This window comes from Triplophysa rosa, linkage group LG6 (genome assembly GCF_024868665.1).
Source record: "Triplophysa rosa linkage group LG6, Trosa_1v2, whole genome shotgun sequence".
In the NCBI taxonomy this organism is placed as follows: domain Eukaryota; kingdom Metazoa; phylum Chordata; class Actinopteri; order Cypriniformes; family Nemacheilidae; genus Triplophysa; species Triplophysa rosa.
The window spans coordinates 11,177,969-11,197,209 of record NC_079895.1 but is presented as its reverse complement, the minus strand read 5'-3'; the positions used below and the strand labels follow the sequence as shown (position 1 = coordinate 11,197,209).

Genomic DNA, 19,241 nt, shown 5'->3' with positions numbered 1-19,241 from the left:
TTACATTTAAGTAGACTTTTCCCCTTAATGGTTCAACGTATCTATACTGCAGGTTTTTTAATATAGATTTTAAGTGAATACTGTAGTATACTGAAGTATTTTTTCATTTGGGCAAATATATTACTATTGTATTGTAAAGGGCAGAAAACACAGAATCCAGAAAAATTAAAACAGAAAATACTGAATTTGGGAAAACATTAAACCAATTTCTTATTGTTGTTGTGTCATCCCTCATATTGCAGGCCACATCTCTCCGGACCCTCATTTGGGATGCTTTTAATGAACTGGCCCCCATGACAAACTAATTGAATAGCCCTGTCAGGTTTGGAATGGTGTGTAAATGATAAAAGAATCTTCATTTTTGCATCTATTCTTTCAATCTATATAAATTCCAGTTAATATAATTTACTCACTTCAAGCATGAGCTAGAAAGGCGAAGTGAGGTTGACACGTGGGCTCCCCCCTGATACATTTCAGTTTTTGCTGATGGTGCCTATGTCTGAATCATACTGTCTGTATCCAGTAACTGGCAGAACTAGCAATGACGCACATGTGTTCAAAAACACTGTAATTATGCTAATGTTCATTCCAGTCCTACACTAACATTTGCCTTCTTTGCCAAAGAGCTTTTCATCTTACAGTGTAGCATAATAGAAAAGAGAAAAGTTTAGATGAAGTCAGATGATTTCTCCTTCCACAGGGAGGATTGCCTCAGTCTTTGAACAGTTTCTTAGCTTGGCACGGCATTCACATGCCGTATTTTACACGTTCTTACTCACCCCAATAGCTGTCAGAATAGGGACCTGGTAGATCCATTTGATGTTTCCTGCACTCAGCTCCCAGCATCTGCAGAGATAATGAAAGCGATAGAGAGAGAGACAGAGAGAGAGAGAGAGGGGGAGAAACAGAGAGATAATAGGAGGATAGGGAAAGATAAATGAATTGATATGGGTTATATTTATAAAGGGACAGACAGAAAGAGACGGTTAAATGTTCTTTCCCACAGACAGTGCTAACACAGTAATAATATACTGTAAATATATATATATTTATATATATAAACAAACAATATACAATATATATTGCTTACTGTCCATGAAACAGTTTTGTATTATGTATTTATTCTGTATATATTTGCCTCTAAGCAAATTATTTACAGTTCTTTTTTCCTTTGTGCCTTAGAAACTGTACCAGTCACATAAGATATGAAGAAATGTTGTGATTTTATTCCGAAAAAAAATTATATATTGAATTGAAATAACACTCCACATTCCATCACATGGAGTTGTGGAAGAAAAAACTTCTAGAAGTTATCTTTTGATGAATGTTAGTTTTGAAACCTGACTGTACTTAATACTGTATGCATAGTTTAGTCTCTCTCTCTCTCTCTCTCTCTCTCTCTCTCAATTTTCAATTTCAAGGTACTTTATTGGCATGATTGCGTGTTATTACAATATTGCTAAAGCACTGAACATATAACAAAAGACATACATTAAGTACAAACATTAAAGTGAAATTAAAATAAGGTGCACGCACGCACGCACGCACACGCACACACACATATTAAGTGTGATAAGAAGCTTCATGAACCTCATTTCCATTTGTTTACCTCCGATTTGCTTCAGCATTTGTAATCCCATTAGGAATGTTTACTATGATGTGTGACTGTATGCATGAATAAATTACCATGCAGAAGTTATTGTATAGGACATATTATAAGCATTCATAAATGTTTACATGAACATATTCAATTTGAATTACCATATAATGATGATGATTTTCATTATACTCATTAGGTGGCTTTAATATACCCAGTATTATACTGTATTTAATATATAGTCAGTCAGGATGTGATATCGCCACTGCTTCTATGTAAAGGAACGAAGAAATTCCAGATTTGCGGAGGGCTGTTTTTGCTCATACATTCTGAATAGGACTCATTAGAAGGAGCATAAATGAGCTTCACAACAGGAAGACCACAACAGGCCAGCATCAGTGCACGTTTTATAACAATATATAGTAAAATCATAATCATATTAATGAAAATGATTTAATTGTTCCTTTTGTGTATTTACTACAGTCTTGATCATTTCTAACAAATTTTTATTAAAAATGATGTTTAATCTGTACTTGACTGTTAAATGATAGTATGTCTGTTTGGTTTGAAAAAAAACCACACAAATAAATATCGAGATGTATATAAAATTATATCAAAAAGCTAAAAAATTTAAGAGAAAGCTACCCTTTCATTGCAATCTTTTCATTACAATCATTGTTCTCAAATATAATTTAATCTGGTGTCTTCCAGTAAACAATATTTTTACTACAAATAAAATTAAAAAACTATATAGAAAAATAAAATATCTTTCTCTCGAGTAGAAAAGATAAATTAGACATGAAGATGAAAAGCTGTGGTCCATTCAGCATTTCATTTCATTCAAATAACTATGCACTCTCTGGGAATTTTAACAGATTTGATAATCAACCATAAAACCTTGGTAAGTCAGAATTGCTCTTCAAACCCGGTGAGTTATGGCTTCTATTCCTATTATTGTTACTTGCACCTCATGTCATATGTTTAGCTTAGCCTTCTCTGTCAGCTGCGAGGGTTTTATATGCGATAAATGCAGGGAAATAGTTAGGCTGACAGAGAAGATCTTAGAATTAGAGTCTCGCATCCAATCTTTATCTGAGAATAGTAAGAGTGTAAGGACCATAGAAAACACTTTGGATGTGAGCAACGTTAGCAGACACAGCTCGGTTCCGGTTGAAAATCCGCCGCAGCTGGGAAACTTCGTGACTGTGAGACGGCGTAGTCGCAGGACAAAACATCACTCAGCCGTTCCGATTACAGTCTCGAACAGGTTTGCCCTGCTCAGTTACACACTGACTGAGAAACCTGCTGAAAGTGCCCTAGTTATTGGTGATTCTATTGTTCGGAACGTTTACCGGGAGCCAAGAGTGCCTGACATCATATCAAATTTAAATGTGCTTAAATGTGCTGGCTAAGGCTAATCGTAAATTCAGTAAGATTGTTATTCACGTCAGCACAAATGATGTTCGACTACATCAATCGGAGATCACAAAAGATAATATTAAAGACCTCGCAAGCACGATGTCAGACACTGTAATATTCTCTGGCCCCCTCACTGCTTATCGTGGTGATGAGATTTATAGCAGATTATCATCACTAAATGGCTGCTTGTCTGAGTGGTGCCTGCAGAATGATATAGTTTTTATAAATAACTGGAAGAGTTTTGAGGGCAGACCTGACCTGTTGAAATGAGATGGTCTTCATCCCTCCTGGGCTGGGGCTTCCCTCCTGTCTAGAAATATGACACAAAGTCTTAATAATGCTAAAGCTTGACTCACTGGGGCCCAGGTCAGGGAGCAGACAGAATGGCTTAACCAACTGTCTGCTTGCCATCTCACATTGCAGAATACACAAAATGTACAACATGTAATAATCCCTTCTCCCAAACATCATAAAATAGAGAATGTGTCTGTCCCCCGGATTAGCAAACACAAAATAATGCGTAAACCTCTTGAAAGTAATTTAATAAAGGTTAAACAAATTAAACATGAACAAAATACAGATAATCAACTGTTACGACTCGGATTGCTAAATATTAGATCTCTCTCTAATAAAGCACTTTTTGTTAACGATATGATAACAGATCATAAAATAGACATGCTCTGTTTGACAGAAACATGGCTAAAACAGATTATTATATTACTTTAAATGAATCTATCCCCCAAGATTATTATTATAAACATGAGTCTCGTCTAAAACGCAGAGGGGGAGGTGTCGCAGCACTTTACAATAACTCTTTAAGCATTTCCCAGAAGTCTAACTATAAATACAATTATTTTGAAGTCATGGTACTTCATGTATCAACACCTAATACTAAGGATAAAACATTTCTTAAATTTATTCTAGCTATTGTATATAGGCCTCCAGGGCACCACACAGATTTTATTAAAGAATTTGATAGGTTTGATAGGTTCTTATCAGAACTAGTACTGGCCACAGACAGAGTCCTTGTCATTGGTGACTTTAACATCCATGTAGATAACGATACAGATGCCTTAGGAATGGCTTTCATAGACACTCTTACCTCCATGGGCTTAGTCATCATGTGTCAGGACCCACTCACCTTCATATTCATACTTTTAATTTAATACTGTTTTACGGTATAAATGTGGACAACGTTAAAATCCTTCAACAGAGTGAAGACATTTCGGATTATCTGGTATTATGTTTGCTTCACTGGCCTACGGCTGCAAATCCAACTCCTTGTTACAAATATGGTAGGACAATAACTACCATAAGTCAACATACAGAACAATAAATACCAAAGATGCGTTCTCGAAAATCTGCCTGAATTGTCTCAAATCTCTAGCATGAGAAATAACGTTGAAGATCTTGATATTACCATTCAAAATTTTAACTCCACCTTCTCGGAAACGCTAGACACAGTTGCTCCTCTGCATTTCAAGAAGATTAAAAATGGCAGCCTAACACCGTGGTATAATGAACACACTCAGGCTCTAAAAAAGCAGCCCGAAAAATGGAGCGCAACTTAAAGAAAACTAAATTAGAGGTATTTCTGTCATGATGAGCAGAGGGATAACAAGGAGCGGATCCACGTGCAGTATTTTTAATGAATACAAGCCAAAGTACAACAAAATAAAAACAAAGTAACAAGGAGCAAAAGTAATCGAAAACATGACTAAACCCAAAGCACAGAAACAAAGACTGAAACAACGACTGACACATGACAACTGAAACAAAGGGTTATATATACACAGATGAAGGGACAAACAGGTAATGAGACACAAGTGAAACCAATACATGATAACGAGACAAAGCATGACGGGAACTGGAGTCCTTACAAAACACAGACAGAACACAGAATAGCATGGCGCCCTCAGGTGGTGAACCAAGGCACCAGCAACAGGGCGTGACATAGCCCCCCCCTTAAGGGCGGATCCCAGACTCCCCCAAAAATAACAAAGTCCAGAGGTGGACCTGGGACGTGGTGCAGAGGCGGAGTCCAGGGCGGAGCAGGAAGCGTAGTCCAGAGCAGAGCTGGAAGCCACGGAGGCCCTGGCAGAGCTGGAAGCCACGGAAGCCCTGGCAGAGCTGGAAGCCATGGAAGCGCTGGAAGGGCTGGAAGGCACGGAGGCGCTGGTCGGTCTGCAGGGAAAGCCCAAGCAGCCATCTTGACTGAGGCAGGGAACTCAGAAGCGTCCATCTTGGACGAGGCAGGGAACTCAGACGCGTCCATCTTAGATGAGGCACGGAACTCAGAAGCGTCCATCTTGGACGAGGCAGGGAACTCAGAAGCGTCCATCATGGACGAAGCAGGGAACTCAAAAGCGTCTATCCTGGACCAGCCAGGGAACTCAGAAGTGTCCATCCTGGACCAGGCAGGGAACTCAGAAGCGTCCATCTTGGACCAGGCAGGGAACTCAGAAGTGTCCATCCTGGACGAGGCAGGGAACTCAGAAGCGTCCATCTTGGACGAGGCAGGGAACTCAGAAGCGTCCATCCTGGACGAAGCAGGGAACTAAGAAGTGTCTATCCTGGACCAGCCAGGGAACTCAGAAGTGTCCATCCTGGACCAGGCAGGGAACTCAGAAGCGTCCATCTTGGACCAGGCAGGGAACTCAGAAGCGTCCATCTTGGACCAGGCAGGGAACTCAAAAGCGTCCATCTTGGACCAGGCAGAAGACTCTGCGGGTTCGGAAGCAGCCACCGCGGACGAGCAGCGCACATGATGGCTGGAGACTCTGGCTTGGCGGCCATGACGGCTGGAGACTCTGGCTTGGAGGCAGATTCTAATGAGGCGGCCATCTTACGAGCGGACTCTGGATTGGTGGCCATCTTGCGAACGGGCTCAGGACTGGCCAACGGAGCCTGAGGCCTACTGCCCCCTCCAAAAAAAGGTTCAGGGGCAGCCTCCTCCTCCATCGTGCCCACAGTGAAGGGGGACACGCTCAACGCCAGGGTCAGCTCTACAAAGTCCACCAATCTCCCTTGAGAATCAAACGGGGCAAGCTGTGATTGAAGTGGTTCGTTTAAGCTTTTACGGTAAAAAACAATGAGTGACTTATCTGGGTAGTGGGTTTGTGGAATGAGATCCAAAAAGTCCTGGGTATGATTCTCAAGGGAGCGGGAGCCCTGGCGGAGCATAAGGAGGCGCATCGCCGGGTGCCAAAACACTGCTGGATCCATAGTGGTCAGTCGTTCTGTCATAATGAGACACAGGTGAAACCAATACATGATAACGAGACAAAGCATGATGGGAACTGGAGTCCTTACAAAACACAGACAGAACACAGAATAGCATGGCGCCCTCAGGTGGCAAACCAAGGCGCCAGCAACAGGGCGTGACAATTTCGTACAGCATGGAAGAATAGTATTCAAAAATACAGGAAAGCCCTAAAAACGTCTAGCTCCACCTACTTTTCATAACTAATAGAAAAAAAACAGCACAACCCTAGGTTTTTATTTAACACTGTGGCTAAATTAACAAAAAATACATTGTCAGCGACTTCAGATTCTGGGCATCAGTATAACAGTGATGAATTTATGAACTACTTCACAAATAAAATCCAAGATATTAGAGAAAAAATATAACAATGCAACCAGAAGTGAAACTCGCTGAACAATCTAACTACAGCGCCCCTATGGAGAAATTGCAATTATTTTCTACCGTAGATCACAATGAACTGTCTAAAATCATTAGATCATCTAAATCAACAACATGCATGCTAGACCCTACACCTAAAAATCTACTGAAAGAGATGCTCCCAGAAATTATAGATCCTCTTCTTAGCATTATTAACTAATCTCTGACATTAGGACATGTGCCTAAAGCATATAGGGTGGCTGTTATATGGCTTTCATATCTAAAGTTCTGTAAAAAGTAGTTTCAACTCAATTATGCTCCTTTCTCCAAAGGAATGACATCAATGAAGAATTCCAGTCTGGATTTAGAGCATGTCACAGTACAGAGACTGCTTTGATCAGAGTTACAAACAGTGTTGGGCAGTAACGCGTTAATGTAGTTTGATTACTTTTTTGATAACGGACTAATTTAATGCGTTATAATTCCTAAAATAGTAATTAGTTTATAGTTCCAAGCCCAGGTAACTATACATTACAGCTGTGTTACATCATTGCCGTTGTATCGTTTTATCATTTAAATTGTAAAAAGCGAAATAGCTTTTTCAAAGTCTGGATGCCTGTCTGTTGCACCCGCGACGTCATCAAACATCGTAATGGCCAACGCTATCACCGCGCGGAACGCAGGCAAGGAGACTAGACACCGATATGATTGGCTGAGGTGCCTCTCGTGATCGATGTTAGCCTTTATGCTCCAATTGTAAGTATTACAGACCCATACATCTCCCTATCACAAGACAATCTTTGGTACTACCAACGAAAACAAACTCAGCATGGAGAGAGAAACGAATGCGTTCTGTAGCTGGAAATACAATTATTATTTTGAGTTTATTTCTGTCAAAGGCAAGAACATTGTTATGCGTTGTCGGTCATGTGGAGGTAAGCAAAACCCTCTCTCCAACGAAAAACAACCTGAAAGGGCAGTACAGCATGGTTAAACTTCTGGAGAAAGTAACGTCACCGGGCACAGAGAGCAATGAATCAACTTCTACTGTCGAGTGCCTGGCTGCTATTAGCAACATGTTATGTTTTGTCAGACTAGTTTTTGCTGCTCTAACGCTGTTATATTTGTTAAATGATGAAGAAATCATCATAGAAATATGCAGAAGCACTAGTTAAAGAGCAGGTTTCATGAATCTCATAAAATTACCGGCATTTCAGTGTGTAACGTAGCTTTCCTTCAATTTTGATGATCTGCATGTCACGGACTGGCAGAAGAACCCAAATGCAGGCAGACAGTAAGGGGTTAACAGAGACTTTATTTTAACAAAGAAACAAAAGACAAAACAAAAACCCATGAGGGGGTAAATGACAAAGTAACAAAATAATGATACACACAACAGGACCAAGGCTAACTAAACACTAAACTAGACAATACTTTGACAAAGACTAAACTAAACACTTACTGAAACAGGAACAGGGAGCACATGGAACGTAAAGCAGACATCAACCACGGGTAAGCTCGACAAACGTACACACTCAACGCAATCCAAAGGCACAAGACAAAGAAACATGAGGGTATAAATAGAGAAGACAAACGAGGGATAACGAGCAGGGGCAGGTGTAGAACATAAGACACAAGAGGGAGACAATACCGGAAACGAGAGGGGCGGGACCAATGACAAGACCTGAGAAAACACATGAGATGTCAAAAAACAAACATCTCATGGTCTTCTCACATAAAACCTAAGGCTTTGCCATGGCTCTGCTACAGGACCAAGAAAAACATGACTAAGGAAGCAGAGCCATGACAGAAACCCCCCCCTTTAATGAGCACCTCCAGGTGCTCACCAAGGGGTAGACGGACGAGACAAGACAGACTGGGAGACAGACAGGACAAGACAAAACAAAGAAAACCAAATCAAGGGCAGACAAGACACAATAACAAAGGGACTAGGGTGAGACAATAAAAACAACAAACATGGGAGGGGGGGAGGGGCCAAACCAGAGCCCATAGGGGGCAGTCCATGGGGTGGGGAGAAGTCCCAGTCCCCGGCTGCACCTGAGGGTGCGTAGTCCAAGGGGACTTAGGAGGAGTCCTGGGGGGGACAGTCCTTGACCCTGGGGGTCTCCCCGGGGCGGTTGGCTGCCGACTAGGGACCGAGCTGGAAGGCCGGCTGGACAGGGCTTGACGCCGGCTGGAAGGCCGGCTGGACAGGGCTTGACGCCGGCTGCTGACCGGCTGACGCCGGCTGCACCGGACTGGACACTGGACTGGAGCACCGGACTGGACGCCGGCTGCACCGGACTGGACGCCGGCTGGATCACCGGACTGGACGCCGGCTGGATCACCGGACTGGACGCCGGAGCTGGACACATGACTGGACACAAGACTGGACACAAGACTAGACACAGGACTGGACACCGGACTGGACGCCGGCTGCACCGGACTGGACTCTGGACAAGACATCGGCAGCACCACCGGACTGGACGCCGGCTGCACAGGACTGGACGCCGGCTGGACAGGCCTGGGTGGTGCCCCCCTCCTCGGCTTCTTCTTCTTCGACCGGCCCACAGAACGTGTGGCCGGCTGCAGGGAAGCGGTGGGGGACACGACTAGCTCCGTGTTGGAGGAGTCGGACGGGGAGTCCCACGACTCCCTCCGTCCACGCCTACCAGGAGGCTAGCTGGTGGTGGAGTTACTGCGGGGGGTGAGGCGGATGGAGGTGCCGAGTTCCCCAGGGTAAGGGGGCCAGGACGCGATCCTCCGGGACGTAGCCAAGGGAGTGGATACCCAGTCTGGCACTAAAGGCCAGGGATCATCCCGGTTGACCACGTACCTGATCATGTCACCCAACCACGGGGAGCTCAACATCTCCACCTCGGCCCCTTGAGAGGCTCGGTGAGGCAGCGTTAAAAATAACCTTGAGCTCTGCCTCACCGAACTCAGTCTCCCCCGCAGCAGCCACAAACTCCCGGCGAAATCTCTGATCCCGCGATCCCCCTGCCGAAGCCCAAACAACAAACAAGTCTGGCGGGCTCGCAGGGAACCGTTCATGCCTGCTGGGTTCGTTTCTGGCTTTGGATTCTGTCACGGACTGGCAGAAGAACCCAAATGCAGGCAGACAGTAAGGGGTTAACAGAGACTTTATTTTAACAAAGAAACAAAAGACAAAACAAAAACCCACGAGGGGGTAAATGACAAAGTAACAAAATAATGATACACACAACAGGACCAAGGCTAACTAAACACTAAACTAGACAATACTTTGACAAAGACTAAACTAAACACTTACTGAAACAGGAACAGGGAGCACATGGAACGTAAAGCAGACATCAACCACGGGTAAGCTCGACAAACGTACACACTCAACGCAATCCAAAGGCACAAGACAAAGAAACATGAGGGTATAAATAGAGAAGACAAACGAGGGATAACGAGCAGGGGCAGGTGTAGAACATAAGACACAAGAGGGAGACAATACCGGAAACGAGAGGGGCGGGACCAATGACAAGACCTGAGAAAACACATGAGATGTCAAAAAACAAACATCTCATGGTCTTCTCACATAAAACCTAAGGCTTTGCCATGGCTCTGCTACAGGACCAAGAAAAACATGACTAAGGAAGCAGAGCCATGACACTGCAAAGTTGTTATTCCAAAAAGGCCATGATAAATTAAGATATTGGCTTCCAAAGTAAGGAGTCGACTCCGAACCGCCCAAACAAATCGTTAGGCTTTCGAATCTTTTGAGTGTAACATCGATACGTCACAGTGTAACGCATCAGCATAATCCCCACCTTCCCGCGAAACAGGAACACTCTGACCTGCCCACTAGCACTTCGGGTAGTATTGCGTATACAACATGTCGAGGGGACGCTGTGTTCTGTGCTGTGAACGCAAATGTACTTTGTTTTCGCTGCCAAAGGATGACGATGTGAAGGATCAGTGGTTAAACATTTTTTTCCACAATACCAACCAAGTACAATTCCAACCTTGTGTAATGTGCTCGTCATTTTACCGACGACTGCTTCTCAAATTTTGGCGAGTTCAATGCGGGATTTGCCAGCTGCTAGACCCTTAAAGTTAAGTCAATACCTTTTATAACTTAATTTGGACATAACTTTATTTGGACTGGCAAGTGTCTCAGAACCACAAGCTGTAAGTATGATAAATACGTTATGTGTACATGTTAAATTGAGTGCTTACAATATACGTTAAAGTAACTGTGCTAATCCGTGTTGTATATTTAGTGCAGCTGTAGGTTTCCAGGTAAACAACGTATAAGTTAACAGTGTTACAGTTTTAATAATCCAACTCTTACCTAATAATGTGGCGGTTATTGTACTGTTGTCGTTCTACATGTCACAGTATTGTACAAACTGTATCCCTTTATCGTTTAGTCACGGTAGCACTTTGCTAACGTGTCTCACATTATGGTTTTGTCAAGTGTGCAAAGTTTAGCTGTGGTCACGATCCCCTTCAAACAAAACGGTTTGCTTGTCATTATTTTAAAAACGGACTACAGCACTATATCATTTTATTATATAAAGGTGTGTGCATTATCTTTGGAAGCTCTCGCTAACTTGCTCAGTTACTCCTCTCTGTATAATCAAAGTAATGATCAACATTTGGATAGAGCCGTTGTTGTTCTCCCACAGCTATGACGAAAAAAGATCAACAGAAAACAATAGTCTGAACGGTTTATGAAGATAAGTTTATGAAGATAAAAACTTGTGATATGGTAATACTGATGCCATTTTTACACACAGCGTCTTTGTTTACAAAAATCTTCCTGAGATAAGAACTGTGGTAATGGGCGTTTCGTTTCTGACACGCAGTGTATGAAGAAAGACCAATCTGTCACGATTCTCGGGTGAGGTGAGAGACAGAGGACCCAAGTGCAGACAGGGACGTAAAGGGTTAAACAAGACTTTAATAATATAAACATACAAAACAATCGCCCACGGGGGGGGGGGGGTAACATAACAAAACATGGAAACAAGAACAAGGACTAACTAGACTGGACTAATACTAACACTTGACATTAAACTACAATAAACTAGACTAACTAAAAGACAGTAACTCACCCACATGACACAAACACGACACAACAATGGAACAGCACAGGACAATGAAACATGAGGACTATAGAAAGGGGACGAAATCAAGAAGGAACAGGTGCGGGACATGAACTAATTAACAAGCAATAACGAGACGAAAGGGCGGGAACAGAGACGCCACACCGGAGAGAGGGAGTATATGGAAGGCCAAAACTGTCTCTCTCCACATAAAACAAGAGGTTCTGTCATGGCTCTGCCACAAGATCAAGAAAAGCAAGACAAGATGGGGCAGAACCATGACAGAAGCCCCTCCTTAAGGAGCAGCATCCTGATGCTCCTCAAGGAAATAACAGGACTAGACAGACTGTGACAAAACATACCATAACCATACATAACCAAAAATGTGATACATAGAAAAAAACTCAAACAAGACATGGCGCCGGCTGGAACGCCGGCTGGACAGCACATGGAGCCGGCTGGATGGCCGGCTGGACAACACATGGCGCCAGCTGGATGGCCAGCTGGACAGTACATGGCGCCGGCTGGATGGCCGGCTGGACAGGACCTGGCGCCGGCTGGAAGGCCGGCTGGACAGGACATGGCGCCAGCTGGAAGGCCGGCTGGACAGGACATGGCGCCGGCTGGAAGGCCGACTGGGAGGCCTGGATGTCGACGAGACGGGACAGGAAGTCAGTGGCTGGGCAGCGCTCTCTGGCGGCTGGGCAGCGTTCTCCGACGGCTGGGCAGCGCTCTCTGGCAGCTGGGCAGCAAACAAGGACAGGAACAACACAAACACATAGGGTGTCAACTTCGACAGGCCTGGGTACCAGCTGGGATGCTGGCAGGGATCTGTGGCGGGAACAGGACACCGGCGGTCTCAACCCTGGAGGGGAACCCGACGACCTCAACCTTGGAAGGGAGCCCGGCGGTCTCGATCCTGGACGGGGTTCCGACAGTCTCGACCCTGGAAGGGAGTCCGGCGGTCCCGACTCTGGACGGTAGCCCGACGGTCCCGACTCTTGACGGGAATCCTGCGGCCTCTACCCTCGAAGGGAGTCCGGCGGCTTCAACTCTGGAAGGGAGCCCTGCGGCATCAACCCCTCCCGCTGAGATCCCTCGGTCTGCTGGGTCCAGAAGTGGCTGATCCATTCTGTCACGATTCTCGGGTGAGGTGAGAGACAGAGGACCCAAGTGCAGACAGGGACGTAAAGGGTTAAACAAGACTTTAATAATATTAGAGATGGGACGTTTGACACTAAGGCTTCGAAGCCTGTTTTACTCTATTGAAGCAGACTGGTTCGAAACTGTGTCAAGGCTTGTATCAAATGTATGTGATCATGTGACCGATGACATTTCATACGTCACAATTAACACCTGAAGCGATGTGAATGATTCAAATCTTTGCCGTGCCTTCATTCATTATAAGGAGACGCAAAATGCTCTTAATGCAAATCAGAAAATCTAAATCCAGGGATGTCCTTATAATCAGATCCACCATAAGAGGTATCCACTGAATTGCATATTGCAACATATTTTAAACATTTTACTAGTAAAGTGACATTTCAAAACGTTGTAACGCTTTCATGTGTGGACAACGATTCTCAGACTCAAGATACAGCTGGTATTGCTGAGTATTGCTTTTGTGTTAACTGGAATCAACAAGATGTGAATCATTAGAAAGTGGCTTCTATAGAAGCTTTGAATCATTTTCGGTACAATCAGGAAAAAGCCTCAAAAGCTTCACAAGGCTTCATCTGCCCATCTCTAAATAATATAAACATACAAAACAAACACCCACGGGGGGGGGTCTAACTAGACTGGACTAACTAGACTGGACTAATACTAACACTTGACATTAAACTACTGTTGTGCCGCTTCAGAAAAGAAAGGGTATTTTATTTTGTTCCAGCAGTACAGCGTGATCTGTTGTCTTCGTAACTATTAGTGACGAAGTACCGGCGCACGTCACGAATCAGGAAGTCGATCGCTATGCGGAAGTTGATCGCTATGCGGTAGACAGTCACAGCAGCGTGCGAGTTCTCCCAGTCATCCGTTTCTCGAGCGTTTGCTTTTTCCTCTTCCCTTTTTGTTGAAGCAACGTCTGTCAGTATTTCTTATCGTGTATTATATATATATATATACATATTAGGATAGTGTCTATTTTCATCCCGGTAGAGTGGGTGGCTAAGTTAGCTTCATGTTTATTACTGCCGATTGTTTACTAGCTGGATTGTTTTCTGTCACTTGTATTTGGATTTAATATCAATGTATATCCCATTTGTATTGTATTGCAGTTTCACAATATACCCAGTAAACTTTATGGAAATGAATCATCCGTGTCCTGGAGTTTCTTGGGAGTGTTTAAGCTGAATGGAGCATAGTCCATGAAAAACTACAATAAACTAGACTAACTAAAAGACAGTAACTCACCCACATGACACAAACACGACACAACAATGGACCAGCACAGGACAATGAAACATGAGGACTATATAAAGGGGACAAAATCAAGAAGGAACAGGTGCGGGACATGAACTAATTAACAAGCAATAACGAGACGAAAGGGCGGGAACAGAGACGCCACACCGGAGAGAGGGAGTATATGGAAGGCCAAAACTGTCTCTCTCCACATAAAACAAGAGGTTCTGTCATGGCTCTGCCACAAGATCAAGAAAAGCAAGACAAGATGGGGCAGAACCATGACACATTCACAACTTATTGGGCCAGTTGGCCAAACGGAGCACACTGGACTCGCGGTAGGGAGGACCTTAGAGAAGCGGAAAATTTGAACAGCTTCGGAGGAATCGTTTAGGGATCTTTGAGAAATGGATACATACTAAATGCTTATTTTTATGGAGTATGCAGGTTTAGAAATACTAGTTAACATATGAAAAAATGTTTTAAATGTCACAGAGTTTAATTATTATTATTATTTATGACAGGCTTTAGTATGGAATAAGCAGAAAGAATGTATTAAAATAATTAAAGACGAGATAGAGTAGAGTAGGCACTTCCCAATAAAGTTTAGTCTTGAGAAGGCTAAAGAGGTTATTTTGTGTTTTTGAGGGGTGGGGGTAGTAATGTAACGAGTAATGTAATGAGTAGTGTAAATAATTACTTTTGAAATAAAGTAATCAGACCAGTAACTTGATTACTTTTAAAAGGAGTAATCAGTAATTTAATTACATTTCCAGAGTAACTTGCCCATCTGCTATTGGCGTCTGACCAAGGTTGTATCTCGTTATTGGTGCTGCTAGACCTTAGTGCTGCATTCAACACCATTGACCACAGCACACTCCTACATAGACTCGAAAATTACGTCGGCATTAAAGGAATAGCTTTGAAATGGTTTAAATCTTATTTATCCGACCGTTTTCAATTTGTAGCAATAAACAATGAGGTGTCACGCAAATCGTAAGTCCAGTACGGTGTACCACAGGGCTCAGTCTTAGGGCCTCTGCTCTTCGCATTATACATGCTACCCCTACGAGATATAATAAAGTGACACGGAGTTAGCTTTCACTGTTATGCTGATGATACTCAACTTTATATTTCCTCGAAGCCTCATGAAACACTTGTAAATTGCGTTTTTCCATCTTAAGAATATATCTAAACTACGTCATATGCGGTCATTGTGAGATGCAGAAAAGTTAATTCATGCATTCATGACATCAAGACTAGATTACTGTAATGCACTGTTAGGTGGTTGCCCTGCAGGCTTATTACAAAAACTCCAACTGGTCTAAAATGCGGCAGCTTGAGTTCTTACACGTACAAAAAAGGATGAACATATTAGCCCGGTTCTATCAACTTTGCACTGGTTACCTATAAAGCATCGCATTAACTTTAAAATCTTGCTTATTACCTATAAAGGGCTACATGGTTTAGCTCCTCAGTACTTGAGTGAACTCCTCTTGTATTACAGTCCTTCACGGGCATTACACTCTCAGGCTGTCAGTTGGTAATACCTAGAATTTCAAAATCAAGTGCAGGCGGTAGATCCTTTTCCTATCTAGCGCCTAAACTTTGGAATAGTCTTCCCTGCACTGTCTGGGAGGCAGACACACTCTGTCAGTTTAAATCTAGACTAAAGACGCATCTTTTTAATCTTGCATACACTACACTTCCTTAATATAAATCCTCTGAGGGTTTAGGCTGCATTAGCTAGATCAACCGGAACTAGGAACACTTCCAACAATAACTGATGTACTTGTTGCATCAAAGAGTGCAGAACAGTACTCTACTCTCAGCCAGTCTTGTCTCATTGTTCCAAGGTTACCACAGCGAGCAGGATGCAGTTCATGCCCAGGCCTGATGGTAGAGTGGAGAATGGGAAGTGGCCACCTGACAAGAGCTGAGATGACAGAGCTGGACAAAGAAGGACGCGGCGACTTGAAACGTCTTCACTACAACATTTCAAAAGCTATTAGATTATTACAATTTTTCTCGATTGGTAACACACAATTCATGAAACAACTCACCATTTTCTGACAACTATAAACACATTCTCAGAACAATACACCAACTTGTACAAACCCCACACACAAACAGCCTCAATTTGCAAAGGTTTAACCATGTTCTCATTCAGAAAACACAAACACACAATATAATGAACTGAAGTGTCGAGATGTAAACTCAAATAGCACACATTTTTCCATCAGTAAACATTCAGTTGCAAAACTGATGACACACCAATCAGAATCTCAGGATAATATCAATAGGAGCACAGGTAATTGTGCATCCTAGAATCATCTACTGGGCTTTACACTACTTACTGTAAACATACAGTATAATTACAGTACACACTTTATATGAGAGAAATTTCTCTATTCTGTATTCAGTAAACTGTAGCACGTGTACACCCTTTTTACCTGTTCTGTATTTTTGCAGAAAATACGGAATACTTTTACGAAATTGGCCCAAAGGTGCAGAGGATGCCATATTTTTTATTTTTATTGCCTCCTATTGACAAATCGCTTCACTGTATTGTTTCCTTTATTGTCTCTGTAAGTCGCTTTGGATAAAAGCATCTGCTAAATGCCTGAATGTAAATGTTATTTGTGCAGTTGTTTACTGTATTGTGTTGCATGACCAGTTTATATTGTTCTTTGGTTTTTGAACTTCTGGTCTTGTAAGATCATCTTCGTCTACTTTACAGTAGTGTCATGTTTTATTTTTTCCTAAAGCTCATTCTTGCACTTTGCTCTATGTGCACTCTTTTATGTTGTATATTCTAATAAACACTAAGCTGTCAAAGTATTCTTAAATCCCACTAAGAGATTTTAGTAACAGTGTTTTGAATTGATCTCACCAGTGTCTAAGACTATGTTGCAGTGTGGGTGATTTTGAGGGCTTTTAAGTCATGTCTGCAGGAAAAGTTTGGTCTTTCGTTTGAATGGTTTTGAGAAGAGAGCTTCATTTTGACCTGAAAATAGGATGTTTGGGGAATTGGGTGAGATGTTATGGATTTGTGTTTATGTTTTGAGAATACGAGGCATAATTTCAAGAAATGTGTTTAAGCAATCGAGAAAAACTGTAATGATAATCTTAAATCTATAATTTACCTTATTAGTAAGTTTATTTATTTACATTTAGCCTTTTTGCGCAAGCACTGTCGAGCTTGTGCAGAGGCAGCAGCTTTTGCCAGAGGGGAACTGGAATCCCCTGGTTGGGCCTGGGTTCTCCTGAGGTTTTTTTTCTCGATTAGAGTTTTGGGTTAATTCCTCGCCACCATCATTTGCATACTGTTTTGCACTATTTGCCTGGCCGGGGGGGGGCTGCTTTAGAATTAGAATTTTAAAGTTTTACTTAATTAATATTGCATATAGGAATTTATAGTCTGTTTAATATTTGACCTGTGTTTCTCTCTCCTTTATCTTAAATGTGTGCTTTCACTGTGCGTGCGAGCGTTTCTGTGTGTGTGCGTGTGTGTGTGTGTGTGTGCGTTCATGTTTGTATATCCCGGTGGGGACCTAAACCTGAATACACACCAACACATGGGGACTCGTGTCACCGTGGGGACCAAAATTGAGGTCCCCAGGGGCAAAAAAGCTAATAAATTGTACAGAACAATATTTTTTACAAATCTAAAAATGCAAAAAGTGTTCTATGATCTTTAGGTTTAGGGATAGGGTTAGGGGATAGAATATACAGTTTGTACAGTATAAAAACATTACGCCTATGGACTGTCCCCACGGGGATAGTCAACCAAAGCCTGTGCGTGTGTGTGTGTGTGTGTGTATGCTTGTCTGTGTGTGCATGCGTGTCCTTGTGTGTGCCTATGTCTATGTGTGTTAGTACGTGTGCATATTGTGTTTGTGGAGTGTTTTGTATGCGAGTATGTCTGTCTTCTGTGTTTTCACCTTTTTCTTGTTTTTACAGGTATATCTTGAATTGTTTTGCTTATAGTCAATATGTCTCATGTACAGCTGCTTTGTAACAATGAAAATTGTAAAAAGCGCTATATAAATAAAGTTGAGTTGAGTTAAAAGAAAAGGGAATTAATTTATGGAAGAAAAAATAATTTTGATTCTAAAAACTGAACTGAATTTCCAGTCTTTTAGATAAAAAGGAGAATTTGAAAAGTTGAGAATCTAAAATAAGTTGCAAGGTCACACTAATAAACAATATAAAACACACACAATACGCTGAGTTCTACCTTTGCATTTTAACTCAACTCAACTCAACTTTATTTATATAGCGCTTTTACAATTTTCATTGTTACAAAGCAGCTGTACATGAGACACATTGACTACAAGCAAAACAATCAAAGTTGTACCTGCAAAAACAAGAAAAGGTTGAAAACACAGAAGACAGACACACCCACACACAAAACACTCCACACACACAACACGCACACACACCAACACACACAGACACAGAGACACACAACTTCGCATAATAAGAAAGGTTATAAATTATGTGGTTAAATATAATGTTAATGAAGGTTTATTGCACTCTAAACAGTCCATGGTTAGTTTTACACAGATAAATAAATTAGATATTTTGTTTAAACAATAAACAATATATCACTGCTGTCCTTCTGAAACCTCATATCTCCATATTTTGTGATACTTTTTTTGTGCCATAAATCATTGTAGCAAAGCTCAATAAAATGGAAGGAAGGAGGCGGGAACCGGCATCATTCAAACAATAAACTTTTAATCGTGAAAGTAAATAAACAATAATAAAACAGGCCGGCTGCCAACTGCCGGCCAAACAAACACAAACAAACAAACAAACTCCACTTAACTTCCGGGCCCGGGTCCTCTCTCTCGATGGTCCGGTCGCTCATCCTCTTATGCTCCCGAGCTCCCCCGTGAGGCATGCGGGGACCGGCGGTCGCACAGCTGACACTCGTTGCCACTTACGCCGCCGGCCCTGCCTTACCCGCCCCACGGCTCTCGCCCCGCCTTCCTCGCTACAATCATTATTATAAAGGTTGTTTTCAATCAGGTGGACGGCAGCAAGTGATTTTCTCCATAGGAATTCACTATGACAAACTCAAAGTACTTTAACGACCTTGTACGACCTGAACAACGAC

At 42.4% G+C, this 19,241-nt stretch overlaps 1 protein-coding gene across 1 annotated transcript in view; it reads right to left on the bottom strand.

Moving 5' to 3' along the window:
* Window positions 1–19,241, bottom strand: part of pth2ra (parathyroid hormone 2 receptor a) — a 77,776-nt gene that overhangs the window by 23,830 nt on the left and 34,705 nt on the right. The window contains exon 9 of the mRNA XM_057335882.1: window positions 780–846. Within this exon, the coding sequence (XP_057191865.1) occupies window positions 780–846 (67 nt within the window). The remainder of the gene's footprint in view (window positions 1–779; window positions 847–19,241) is intronic.